The sequence below is a fragment of the Schistocerca americana genome, chromosome 4 (assembly GCF_021461395.2).
Source record: "Schistocerca americana isolate TAMUIC-IGC-003095 chromosome 4, iqSchAmer2.1, whole genome shotgun sequence".
Classification (NCBI taxonomy): domain Eukaryota; kingdom Metazoa; phylum Arthropoda; class Insecta; order Orthoptera; family Acrididae; genus Schistocerca; species Schistocerca americana.
The window spans coordinates 714141559-714156089 of record NC_060122.1 but is presented as its reverse complement, the minus strand read 5'-3'; the positions used below and the strand labels follow the sequence as shown (position 1 = coordinate 714156089).

Genomic DNA, 14531 nt, shown 5'->3' with positions numbered 1-14531 from the left:
AGGGGTGTCACCTCAGCAGATGCCAAGCGACAGCCTGAGAAGACTAGCTGCTAAAGGGCATAGAAGCAGAAGGACCCTGCTCCATGGGGTCCACAGAAGCATCGGTTTGCTTGTGCTGTCGGTCTGTAGAGTCCAACGCTGAAAAACGATTGGTGGTGCGCACCGGCGACACGGAGGCCGGCCGGGCTAAGGTAACACGTGCAGCACCGTCGAAGAGGATCTTCGAGTTGGCGAAGGAGACGACCGTTTGCCTTTGGTGGACTTCAAGCTCCTTCTGTCCTTTCCGGCCTACTGGTTGCGTAGCTGGTTGCTTCGCCCCTTGAAGCGAGAGTTTGATGGCTTGTTGCACAGCTGGATGCTACCTTGACACTTGGCGATTTCAGAACCTCAGAGCTGAATTTGTGGTCGCATGTCTGCGTGGCCAAGTCCTTCATGGAGCGAGAGTAACCAGAACAAAACTATAGGTGCCAGAGGGGAGAACGCAGGATTTGCGACTAGCCAATAACTTGCGAGCGACTGGGTAAGGCACTTTTTCCTTTACTCGGATCTCTTAGACAGCCCGCTCATCAAGATACACGTGACAATTTCGAGAGGCGGCGGCATGGCCGCCACTGCAGCCGATACAGTGGGGAGGAGGAGGCGTGCAATCGCCCTCGAGCGCATCCCTACCACAGGATACACATTTGGTTGGGTGTCGACAAGACGTTCTAGCGTGGCTGAAATGATGACACTGGTAGCAGCGCATCGGGTTTGGAATGGACGGCCACACTGATAATTTCATAGACCGCTTTGATCTTGGACGGAGGCACAACTCTATCAAAGGTGAGAAAAATAGTGTGGGTAGGCACAATGAAGGAATCTATCTTTTTCTTCACCCGATGGACGGCATTGACACCCTTATCAGAGGAGTAAGATTGGATTTTGGCCTCGGTTAGACCGAAAAGCCTAGTGTAACACCACGGGAAGAATTAGAAGTTCTATGGGCCTCACAAACAGGGTAGAAGTGGAAAAGCGAGGCGGCAAGCAGTTGTTGTGCTTGAGAATCAGAAGTAGTCTCCAAAAATAAAGTGCCATTCAGTAAACGAGAGCAGGATTTCACAGGGTCAGCAGTTGGATCAACACCTTTCTGAATAAGAAAGGGTTTTACAATTGCAATGGACTGACCGTCTTTAATAGGTGAGATCATGAAGAACCGTGATGCAGTGGGAAGGGTATTTTAATCGTTAGCCCCATTACGTTTACCTTTCGTAGACGTTCATTGTGACTGGCTCATTGCGAGGAAACATCCCATGATTGCCAGTGTCTCCGATGGCGCGCTCCTTCCAACTGGGCGCCCTCTCCACAAGGGTACGCACCAGCCTTAGGTGATTGTTCACACCTCAGGTCACACCTCCAGAACACCTGACAGACACACCAATCGGCAATTTGAGAAGGTTGCAGCTCACACAATCACCCCTCTCTCGGCCTGGCCTGTACAAGGGGTATGTGCCAACTCCATCTGTCGACCCGGGGCTGGGAAATACGCGTTATCCAGTCACCTGTTACGCGTCATACGCGTGGGCCAGCCTTTAGGAGAGCACAGGGAGGAAGAAGAAGAAGAGAAACCTCCAACGCCGAAGTCGAGGAATGGGAGGAGAAAAACAAAGACAGGAAAAGGGAACCAAAAAAAAGGGGTGAAATTTTTCTTATATCAGCCACAGACAATGAAGATCATCCCCAATAACAGCCCAGACATGATTCCCAAGGGAGGGGAAAAAGAATAGCAAGGAGATAGACATGCAACATGGAAGGGAAAAGATGCTGCAAAGGCTGAGGCCCCGTGATAGGCAAGCACGAACCCGCAAAAGAGTGGAGAGTCCCCTGGGGGGGTCCATTTGGTTTATTTGCCTGCACTAGAACTCACAGTTCAGCCTTTGCCATGCTGTCACTGCATTCTACTCTCCTTTTTCTCACACATTCTATCATCGATACCCTTGGGTAATATACGGATTGTGTTTTGTGCCCCTAACTACAGTGGTTCGACGCACTACCCATGGCAATGACTGAATTGGGCGGAAGACTAGGGAGTACTATCTCCAAAAACCACTTCTAGAAATTCTGAGCTCATTTGGCCATGATAATCTCCTTGGATCGACTTCGCCCAAAATTTCAGTTCCACTTCCCTCAGAAGTCCGTTTTTCGAGCGAACACTTGTCACTAGCATTCTTTTTAAGGCACTTCCCCATCCCATAACACGCAATACATCTTGTGGCCTCTGATATCATTTGCCGCTTATTAGATCGCTTTCACTCCACGACTCTTCAAGAAAAAAAATGTTCTGTTGAGCTTCCCTATCGCTCAACGTGTGCGAAAGGAATCGTGACCACAAAATAATGTCAACACGTTCTAGCATGAGATCTATTTGTTCATTATGGGTTTCCACACGAATCCCGTCGACTTAAGCAAACTTTTCAATGAGGTACCGCCTCATCTCCAACTTATCTTCTCATGCAGCACTGGAAGGAGCTATGCCACGCTAGAAACTATTTCCCTTCCTGTGTAGAACTCGTTTCTGGTACTCCTCATTACGGATTTAAAGAAGTATCACTGCGTCTCTTACCAAATGAAACAAAATAACAATAAAGTTCCCTTCAGGAAAAAAATGTTTACTCGACAAGATTTACAGATTATGAACGAAGCCTGTTAAAGGAGGTACCGACTACAAAATTGAGTGTAATGTACGTACTTAGATGATTAGATCACAACGATTTAACACGTAGCGGTATCTGTACTGTGGGGTGACATACGGAACAACTATGAACATAGTCGCATAATGGATTTGTTGGATGATTATTGAGGCAGTTTGGCACATAAGAGAGATTCCTTGTGAAATTCTTTTCGGTCGACTCCCGCGTAAGTTTCCTTCATTTTGAGACCTTTACCAGATCGTATCCGGGTAAGTCGTTGAGGAATAGGAATTTTCGAACTGCCACGGAGATATAAGCAACATTAGGAACACTGCGTAACAGAACGAACAATAGATCCCGAACAACGCCCTACAAATGCGTCATCAGTGACCTACAATTAAAATGCGCTTGCGCAGTTAACACGTACATAATGGCCGCACCATTGTCGATTTGCACCGTAGAAGAACGAGGATTGTCAGTTTCTTGAGATCAGAGATAATGAAGGTAAATCCACAAGAGGAAAAAAAAAAATCGATATGGGAGAGTGTGAACGGACGACGAGCCAGAACGGATATTCGTAGGTGTGATGTACATGAGCATACGAACAAATGATTACAATGTCAGATGGAACACCTCAGGCCATTTTGCAAGCTGTTATTCGGCATGGCATTGACTGACAGTTGTTGGATGTCCTTCTGAGGGAAATCGTGCCGAAGTCCGCCCAACTGGCGCGTTACACAGTCAAAATCCCGAATTGGTTGATGGGCCTTGCTCATAATGCTGCGAACTTTCTCAATTGGGGGAGATATCTGGCAGCCTTTTTGGTTAAGGTATGGTTTGGCAAGCACAAAGACAAGAAGTGGAAAGTGTAGCCGTGTGCGGGCAGGCATTACGCTGCTGAAATGAAAGCCCAGGGCGGCTTACCACGAAGGGTAACAAAACGGGACTTGGAATATCGTCGACGTACCGCTGTGCTGTAAGAGTACCGCGGGTGACAACGCAACGGTCCTGCTATGGGAAGACATGGCGTCCCAGACGATCACTTCTATACTTCGATCAATATAAGAATGAACCTGATGCAAACAAACACAAGTACGATGAGTGGTCAAGCAGCCGTAATTCTCGCACACTGGTGCTGTTCCGATTTTGGAAGTAGATCCAACATTTCGATATTTAAACTAGATGGAAAACCAGCATTGCTGTTTTTACGCCACGCATAGCTCATGCAAAAAAAATTACCATTGTTAAAGTAAAAATTTTCACCACTTTTTTTTTATTACAATACTATGTTACCTAACATCGCCGGCATGTTATGTTATCTGTCAGGTCACGTAAGTACCGTATTGCCCGAATTTTGCCACGTACAATTTCCTTCTGTTTAAAGATTAAATGACATTCAAAGCTCCACTGTTCTCACATTCAAAGATGCATTGTTCTCTGCTCGTCTCAAAAATGGTTCAAATTGCTCTCAGCACTATGGGACTTAACATCTTAAGTCATCAGTCCTCTAGACCTTAGAACTACTTAAACCTAACTAACCTAAGGACGACACACACATCCATGCCCGAGGCAGGATTCGAACCTGCGACCGTAGCGGTCGCGCGGTTCCAGACTGAAGCGCCTAGAACCGCTCGGCCACTCCGGCCGGCTCTGCTCGTCTCTTCTTACGTCTTTACTGCAACTGTTCACATCACTGCAGGTTAGTTGGACCACTACCCTGACCACTGCTGCCCAAGTTAAATGCGCAAGTAAAGCTGTTGCCTCGTATCATCGCTGAGTCGTCGTACACATAATGCAAACGATAAAACGAATCCTCATTATCATACTTGACTGTACTCGAGACAGCTTGGCTTCCGCTCCACTTGAAACGAAATCCAATGAGGTTTGAGCAATACATATTGTAATATTTACATGAGGTTTATTCTTACGATGAAAGGAGTGTAGCTGTACCCGAGACGTCTTCGGGCTGGAATCTCATTGACTGGAGTAGAACTGTCTTCAATGAGCAGTCCCGACGAGCAGCGAAGACTGGCCGGAGAGGGGTCCTGGACAGCTGTGGGATACTAATCTCAGTGTCGCCTGCCACACGGCCCGACAACCAGTATGTATGAGGTGCCATTTCTTTTCACAGCATGACGCCTTTCTCGCTCTATCCGTGAACCCGGGAGAAGGATGGAGCTACGAGTAGTGCTCACTATACTAAATTGCGGTAAGCGCTTCCAGCCTCTACAGTCTACACGATCAGCACGGTGTGTTATAAACAGACTGTGCTATGGTAAGATACGCCCTCTTACTGCTACGAAGGATACACTACACTTTCTGAAATTTAAGTCGCTGAAACATCCGCTACATGTCCCAGACTTTGACCTACAAAATGGGATCTTACAGCGATCACGGTGACACTAGTTTGCAACTGACGTCGAAGTTGTGGAGGTAGAGACACTACTCTTACAAACTGCGTCAAACACATCTCTTCTTCGCCCTTGCCCCACCCCCTACCGTCACCCAGGAAGGACACTTAGGATCTTCTTCTATACTTCGTACAAACCATTGTGAAGTGTATAGCGCACAGTACCTCCCACTGTACCAGTTATTTGGGCTTCTTCACGTTCCATTTGTGTATGGAGAGCCTAAAGAATGATAGTCTAAAGCTCCTGTGAGCGTGATTTAATCTGTCTGTATCTTGTCTTTACAATCCCTCCGAAAGTGATATGTAGGGAGTTTTAAAATACTCCGACTTCTCACTTAAGGGGAGTCGTACCGCCCTATCTTGACAATGTTAAATTGGCTTTATAAATGCCCCATCCACAGGAACTGCTGAGAACATAAATGTGACATTTTTATATGAATATGACATTTTTACCACACATTTTATCATGTTTTGATAATGTATTGCTTTTCGCTTTAAAATAATAGAAAAAGTTATGATTTTTCCCTAAATATATTTTTATGTACCTTTTCAAAACTTCAATTTCTTGAATTTTAACTATAATAGTAAATGCTACTAGAGCAGACCTATGAAATAACGGTACTATCTATGTTATGTGGTAAGTAGTTCACACGTATAGATTTAGAAGTTATTGAGAAAAAAATAGACATTTATACTGAAAAAGTCTTTTAAAAAAATTTGCATTTTGAAGGGAAAATTTTAATACTCAGCCAACTGATACACACTAAATATGTTAGAATCTTCTGGCTGCTACTCATCTCCTTCATCGTCTTCACTTAATGCTACCCTCATTTTCTTGGATCTGGTTTATTTTAACATACTGTTTGCTACAACATCACCCTTCGTGATTCGCAATTGGTCCAAATACATCATACTTTTAGTGGTGTTGTAACCTTTTTATGAATTTTAAGATGCTCTAAAACCTGTTGTCTCCCGGAATAGCCATCATTAAAGGTAATAACGAGTCAAAAACTCCAAGTTCGAAGATTGAGCTTCCAACAAAAATATTTGTTGGTATCTTTAACCATACAGCATTGTTTAAAGATCTTTGGCATTTTGCGTTTTGCTTTTCGGATTTTTCTTCAATAGCTCTGGATGGGCAAGATCCATAAACACATGTTTCATTGCAAGCACATCATCATATTTTGTGTGAGAAAATGCAATTTATCTTCCACGTTTGCCTCCAGCATTTTACACCACCGTGGGGGGGGGGGGGGGGGGGGGGAGGGGGGGGGGGGTTGGCTCAGCATCTGTAGTCAGCTTGTGGAAATAGATTGCCCAAAGAGCTCTTTTCACATCATTGAAATTACCCCTGGTACTTCTAATAGCCATACTTCATACTGTATAATCTAATCAATCCGTTTATCAGTCAGACTATGAGTAACTTGGTACTTCCCAATTGCTATTTTAGTCTATGAAGTCTGGTACCCATCCTCTTCTGATCATCATCAACGCACTCTAGTTTTCTAATCGACAGGGCACCATATGGTCTACTCTCCACCACTGCCTTATACGATCGTGTCTCTCCATCCCCGAAGAAACTCGTGTAGCGAGCAACAGAGTCATCCTGCGACCATTTGAACAATTTACTGCAGAAGCAACCTCTATCCCTCCACAAGTTCCATCACTATTTCTCTTATAATTCAGTTCACGCGTGGTTTACTTTTCTGTGGTCTTAACTGCCTGCCTACAACCTGACAGTACCTGGTCAGCACATCTACATCTAACACTTTTTCACTGTCGATGCTGAAAATAGATGCGCACGTCTTTTTGCCAGCATCCATAGAATGATACTGCTGTGTCAGAACTACCATTTTCTGCTACAGCATGTTCCGCTGCTATAGTCATTGACTCCACAGCGTACCTCTTGAAAATACTTATTACATAGTTATATTTGATAGTTTTTATACGGAGACCGGCGAGGTTGAGCAAGCCTTCTGCGTTGCCTTCTCTTTTTATTGCCACTATATTTGTTCTGTAGTACCTGTTCCCTATGTTTCGTATATGTCCATATTTTCATAATCTGCATGCAAGTAAAAAGGAAAATTTTGTTAGTTTGACCGGCACGACTCCCCTTAAGAGGTGATTCTTGAAACATTAGAAGTAGTCTTACACGGGGTAGTTTGCATTTGTCTTCAAGCGGCTGCTACTTCATGTTCTCCAACGTCTCTATGACGCTTTCCCATAGTTCAGATGGATCTAAACACTATGGGACTTAACATCTGAGGTCATCAGTCTCCTAGACTTAGAACTACTTAAACATCACACACATCCATGCCCGAGGCAGGATTCAAACCTGCGACGAAAGCAGCAGCGCGGTTCCAGACTGAAGTGCCTAGAACCGCTCGGCCACAGCGGCCGACTCTTTTCCATGGATCAAACAAACCTGCGACCAATCGCTCCGCCTTTCTTTGTAAGTGGGCAAACTCCCCTGTTAGCCCCTTTCGGTACGGATCCTAAACACTGTATCAGTATTCTAAAATTGGGCGCACGAGGATTTTGTAGGCAACCTGCTTTGGAGACTGACTGCATTTTACTAAAATCCTACGAAGCACCGAAGCATGCCATCTGTCTTAACTACAACTGAAATGAAGCGATCGCATGGCGTTATTGGACTGCAGATCGCTTCTGAGGTTGCTCGACCGCCACGTGCAAATCTTTTTATTCGACGCCAACTCTGCGACTTGCGCGTGTAATAAACTAGATGAAAAATGAGGCTAACACAAAAACAGTTATAATTCCTGACCGTGCCGACAACGGAACCGGAGTTCGCGATCGAGAGGTAGCAACACCAACCACATGCCCACAAGCCGCTGACATGCATACGGCTGAGTCTATGTGATCGTTCCCTATAATACACCTGCAACTTTTTACATGCTGGCTTGAATTCACTGATTCCAACTGCGGCGCCTTTTTATTGTACACATGTATCATTCAAAATATTTTCCATCGCTGGGCACTACTTTCTCCCATCTTTCGGGCAATGTACGAATCCCGCGTCGAAAAAATTGTTCATCTTTTGAATCGATAAACGAATCGATCAAATTTGTGACTTCATGAGATCGGAAGTGTTTGTCAGCCAGGCCATGCGCCATGGGAGCAATGTCTGGAGAATACGGCGGGTGGGGAAGGACTTCCCATTTTAACGTTTCAACCTACGTTTTGACCTCTTTTGCAACATGGGGTCTAGTGTTGTCGTGCTGCAAAATCAATTTATGGTGGCTTTCGCTGTATTGTGGCCGTTTGTCTTTTAATGCTCTGTTCAAACGCATTAATTGCGTTCGATAACGAGCACCTGTGGTCGTTTCACTTGGTTTTAACACCTCGTAGTACACGACGCCGAGCTGGTCCCGCCAAATGCAGAGCATGATCATGGGGCCGTGAATATTCGGTTTGGCCGTCGACGTGGAAGCATGCCCGGGATGTCCCCATGATTTTTTGCGTTTAAGGTTATCGTAATGAACCCATTTTTCGAGCCCGGTCACAATGCGATGCAGAAATCCCTTCCCCTTTAGCCTCTGAAGCAATTGTTCACAAACACACAAACGCCGCTCAATGTCTCTTGGTTTCAGCTCACACGGGACCCAAGTTATTTCCTTCTGAATAGTGCCCATAACCTTGAGACGTTTTGAAATGGCTTGCTGCGTCATTCCCACTAAACGTGCCAATTCTTCTTGAGTTTAATGCGAGTCTTCACTCAGCAATGTCTCCAATTCTGCATCTTCGAAAACATTCTCTTCCACCACTATGCCGGTCTACGAAGTTAAAATCACCGTTCTTGAAACTTTGAAACCACTCACGACAAATTCTTTCACTAATAGCGTCCTTGCCATACGTACTTGAGATCATTCGATCAGACTCGGCCGCTGTTTTCTTCATACTGAAACAAAACAGTAACACCTCCCGCAAATGACGAGAATTAGGCTCGAAAACCGACATTTTCAATTAAGAACAACTTTGTTATGCAGACACAAATAGACTAATGTTTGAATGAGGTTATGTTGACCGAGGTCCAAGCTAACTGCCTGACGTATGCGATCTGTTTCTTTCGACCGCTACTTACCGTTGTCGCCACCTATCGGCAAACGGCGGAAGCAAAGTTTTACACCTTGTAGATTTTTCTGTTTGTGTTAATTTTTACATTTCTGAAGAAACTGCGATTCTCTGCATCACTGAAATCCCTTGAAGATCTGACGTAATATTCGTGCAGCTTTTTTCAGAAAGTACTCCAATACAGATACAGCGGTTGGACGAAATTACGGAAACACCTCGAGAAATGTGTGTTTTAAGGTGAATGCAAATGCTATCCTAACCAGCAGGTTGTACAGTTTTACTTGACCAAGAACGGCACCTGTGCAATGACCTCAATACGTTGCAAATGTCAGTCGTGGTCAGAACAGTGTTCTGTGTCGTGTGAGCGCATTATGTCGGTGCTAAGTGACTTCGAACGTAGGGAAATTGTTGGTGCTTGTATGGTAGGTGCTTTCGTAACCAAAGGAGCCGTAGTGTTTGGTGCTTCAAGCGGCATCATCTCTAAGGCTTACACCACATACAGGGAAAGCGGGAAAACATCGCCCGCCAAGTCACAACGTGGCCGAAAGTGTGTGCTGAGTGATTAAGCGAAAAATAACGGATCGACAGCTGCAAAAGTTACTGTAGAACTGAATGTCGCATTCGCGAACCTTATGAGGGGGAAAAAAAACACCATTCCTCAGTGATGCGAACACCCTTAACAAAAGAACATGGTGTCGAAGCCATAAACCGTGGGCTATAGAGCAATGGAAGAAATTCATTTGGTCGGATGAGTCTTGTCCCACAATTTCCAATTTCTTGCCGCGTTTACGTTCTAAGAGTGAAGTATGGCGGGGGTTCGGTGATGATTTATGCAACCGTATCGTGGTATTCCATGGGCCCCACGGTAACTCTGCAAAGTCGGATTACCGCCAAGGATTACTTGAGTCCATCCCATGTTACAATTTTCTTTCCCAGCAGTGGTGCTGTTTTCCACGACGACAGAGCCCTTGCTAACACAGTTTGCCAGGAGCGGTTTTTTGAGCATGAGGATTAAACTGTCACATCTCCTCCATCCACCAGTCACAAGATTTCAATATTACTGAACTGTTGTGGTCTACTTTGGAGAGCACGGCTTATGATCGCTTTCAACCTTTATAATCGTCACCTAAATTTGGCACTATTTTGCAGGAAGAATGGTGTAAGATTCGCTTTCCTACAGCGCATCAGCCATAGTAATGTTTTGCGATTTTGGTGTTTCTATTTTTGTTCCACCCCTTTAGCTTCAACATCTGCTAGGTATCTGTGACAGGCCAATATACCCAAGGCACTTTTCTGGGGCACGCTTTAAGGTAGTTCTACATCTCCACATGACTCTCCATCCAAGCGAACAAGCTGAGTCCTCACACCAATAAACCATCGATCTAGTTGCAGAGATCTGACAGAGAATCGGAAAGTAACGCACAATAATTTTATTTCCACAGAATTTCACAAGTAACAAAACAAAAAATCAGAAATTAACGCATGTTTTACCTACTTTTCAACGAGGTCACCAAAGTTTAACACATTTCTCTCATTGTGGTACCAGTTTCAATATGCCCTGTTCGTAGAAGTCCGTTTGGTTAGAGCATAGCCATCTGCGGGTGCTGATTTCACTTCTGCTTCTATCACAAAGCGTTGACCGGCCAGGAACTTCTTCATGGAGCCAAACCTATAAGAAAGTCGGACGGTGCACGGTCCGCATTGTATGGTGGATGCCGGAGCTCCTCCCACCCAAATTTGGCAATTTTCTTACGAACAGGAGCAGCAACATGGAGGCGAGGACCGCTATGAGGTTTGACACCGTCAGCGATGTTACGGCGATTGTCACGATGAGCACGACGCAACTTAACCAAAGTTTCGATGTAGGCTGCAGTATTCACAACGGTACCGCGTTCAGCAAAGTCCACTAATAAAACACAATGCATACCCCACAACATTGTCACAAGCACTTTCCTAGCAGACTTAGTCACTCTGAACTTTTTCGTACTGGGAAACCAGTATATTTCCATTACATAATAGCCTGCTTGGTTTCGGACGTGCGGACGTGTAGTGTTACGCCCAAGCCACGTCACCAGTGACTGTTCCTTTCAGAAAGTTTCCTCCTCCTCCTCCTCCGGCGTAACGCGTTAAGTGATCCAAACTGTCATCATTCGCTGGCCCTTGTGGTTGTAAGTCAGGTTCTAAGGCACCCAGCGAGCACTCACTTCATGAAATTTCAACGTGTACTGTCCAATACACCGCACCATAGGAAATGTTTAACTGCTGCTGAAAGGTTCGGAGTTGCACACGCTGCTCGTTCAAAAGTGCTGCCTAAGTGGCTCCGAAATTCTGTGGAGTTGTAGCTGTTACCGGACGGAGCGTGGCGAGTCACTAAGGCTCACACAATCCTCCTGGAAGAACGCACAACGCCTGGAGACACTGCTACGGTCCATACAGTCGTCGCCATATATGCCGCGCATGTCCCTATCAATTTCACTCTGTCTATGCCCTTTGGCCCACAAATATCTACACTACACATGGCTACTCTTCACAAGTTGACGACATTAACATGCGCGCTATATTTATTTCGTACTCAGATTTCCCTCGCTGGAGCAGCACATGAGAAACCACCCTCTACAGCGCAAACTTCAAACTATAACGTCGTGAAATTTCAACATTCCGTCTGCAATAACGAGGGAGGAAAAAATTATTTCCATTTACTTTCCGATCCTCTCTCGTAACTAGATAGAACAGACGCAGGGATGAAACTGAGTTAAATGTTATTCGGAATTGAAGAAATAATAGATCTACCCTGATCCATGACTTCTAGTGTGTCAGGTAAAGTTTCCCTTGACCGATGTTTACGGAGTCCATGTTGGTTGGAACGGTCGTTATTCCGTTAGAGATAGCTCATTATTTTAGAGCCCAGAATACGTTCTAAGATTCTACAAGAGATGAATGTCAGTGATATTGAACAGTAGTTTTGTGGCTCACTCCTACTACCGTTCTTTTTAGAGGGGTGTGAGCTAAGGCGTCCCATATAATTCTGGAAATTATTTTCTCCATATGAATCGAGACACTGTAAAACACGATTTTTTCGATAGGTGAGATGTTTGTGGGAGCGAATGTTTTAATGCACGAGTAGCGACAGCGGCCGCCTCGTATGCGCACTCTGGCGGTAGACTGCAGCCGCAGGCGCAGGCACAGTGATTAGCCAACAGGTGCGGCGCGGCGGGGCACGTGCGCAGCTGCCGCCTGCTGCTCTGCACGCGACCATGCGGCCGCAGCTGCCCTCCTGCTCCCCACCAGTCTACAGACTAGGGATGGAACAGTGGTAGTCTCATAGGAACCCCAAGTCGGAGGCTGCGCAGCTGTTTTGTTAGGAGTCCAAATCTGAGGCCGAGGTGGTATTAACATTATTCCTAAATAGCCGACCGCCCTACATGAAATTGCCACTTCATTTACGTAAGATATTTGTTAAAAATCGCTTATGGAACAGGAAAGGGGAGGAGGAGGGGAATGGAAGGTAACAAGACATAATGCAATATGCGTAACATCAAACAAGAACTTCAGTTACTGGTACATTAACCCCGTCTTATATGCGTCGGCTGTCAGATCATTAACAGTAGCATAGAGGGTGAATGGTGGGAAAATGTATCGCCCTCATTCACCGTAACTTTTATGTTATGGAAAGGCTTGCCCAAAGTCTATTAAAAACACTTACGTAGCAGTGTTCTCATACATACGGATATCAACTGTCTATATTTGTGCGTAGTTCAAAATGGGACTTAACATCTGAGGTCATCAGACCCCTAGAACTTTAAATCTAATTAACGTAAGGACATCACACACATCACGCCCGAGGCGGGATTCGAACCTGCGACCGTAGCGGTCGCGCAGCTCCAGACTGAAGCGCCTAGAACCGCTCGGTCACACTGACCGGTTATTTGTGTACAGTCACGTGCCACTTTGAAAACACCGCTCTCTACAAGAAATCTAACAACCATCCCTCGTTTTACGCTATTCAACAGACTCCAGCAGCGAAGACAGTTATCTTCAAACTAATCTTTTTCTATGCGATTTAGTACCAGCTAAACTGTGGCAAAACTGTCCCTGCTACAGAGTGAAAGGAGTACCCAGTCCAGTACGGTATAGAAGGGCCATTCATAAAGTAACGTGGCAAAACCGAATTTTATTATATTCACTTTAAAGATACATTCTTAAGCTATTTTTTCTACATAATCGCCATTCAAACTGAGGCGAATATCATACCGTGGCCCAAGTTTTTGAATATCTTCTCTGTACAAATCTGCCGCCTGCGATTGCAACCACTGGTTTATACCGACATGTATTTCGGTGCCAGCATCAAAGCGTTGTGTAGCGAGCCATGTCTTCATTGCTGGGAAGAGATGGTATTAGCTCGGTGCCAAATCCGGACTGTATCACGGATCAAAAACCTTCCATCCAAAATCCCATAGGAGCTCTCGGGTTCGATTGGCCGTGGGTGAACGTGAGTTGGGGAAAAAATAAATAAATAAATACTTTCGCGCTAAGTTTTCCCCGACGCTTGTTTTGTATCGCCCACTTTGTCTTTGTCAGTGTTTGACAAATTTCAATTGGTTTGCAGTTTTTTAGCGAACACACCTCACATGTGGCGGAATTATCTACTGCAGCGCACATTTTAACACGCCACAGAAAGCAAAGTAGCACAGACACAGACCATCACCACTAGATGCGTACCAAGAGTATGAACGTTATGGCACCAAGATGGCGGCTGTAGCCCCGCCCACCGGCGTGGTAAGACAAAGTCTGTTAGTTTCTGAGCAGCCCATTTGAATCTCTTTCCGTTGGAAAGGATTACTAGGGTAAAAGGGACTCAGTTCGCAGTTGTGATGAACTGTTGAATGAGAGTGCGCGGATACTGACAGATTTTCATGCAGCATGGTCCAGTGGAGCCAATTTGAATAGCGACGAACAGCTCATTTTAGACGAAATAGGCGTATTTGATAAAGTATTTTGACAAGCGCCTAAAATATTTGTGATCTACAGCTCGCTCTTCCCGAATACGAGTCCCACTGTGTTACTCGTTGTGTCAACCAGTCCTGTGAGACTAGACACCTCCACTAACGGGACAATCCACCTTAGGCGGTCCGTTACTTGATAACGCTCAAATGCATTGGCTAATCCCGACATGCACGCCACGAATGGTAATATGACGAAACAGAAGAACTTGACAGCGACACAAACGACATAAACCGAATTTGAAATCTTTATGGTTTCTAAGTATACTCACCGGCTGTAGTTGGGGTCGCAGAGATACCTCTCCAGTCTGATGACTGGCGGCAAGCAGTCGTCCTGGCGGGTATCATACTGCGCAACGTCTG

At 45.3% G+C, this 14531-nt stretch overlaps 1 protein-coding gene across 2 annotated transcripts in view; it reads right to left on the bottom strand.

Moving 5' to 3' along the window:
* LOC124613021 (serine/threonine-protein phosphatase 4 regulatory subunit 1-like) overlaps positions 1-14531 on the bottom strand; it is a 343197-nt gene that overhangs the window by 176598 nt on the left and 152068 nt on the right. For both annotated transcript variants that reach the window (XM_047141575.1, XM_047141574.1), the window contains one exon: positions 14441-14528. In XM_047141575.1, coding sequence (XP_046997531.1) covers positions 14441-14528 — 88 coding nt within the window. The remainder of the gene's footprint in view (positions 1-14440; positions 14529-14531) is intronic.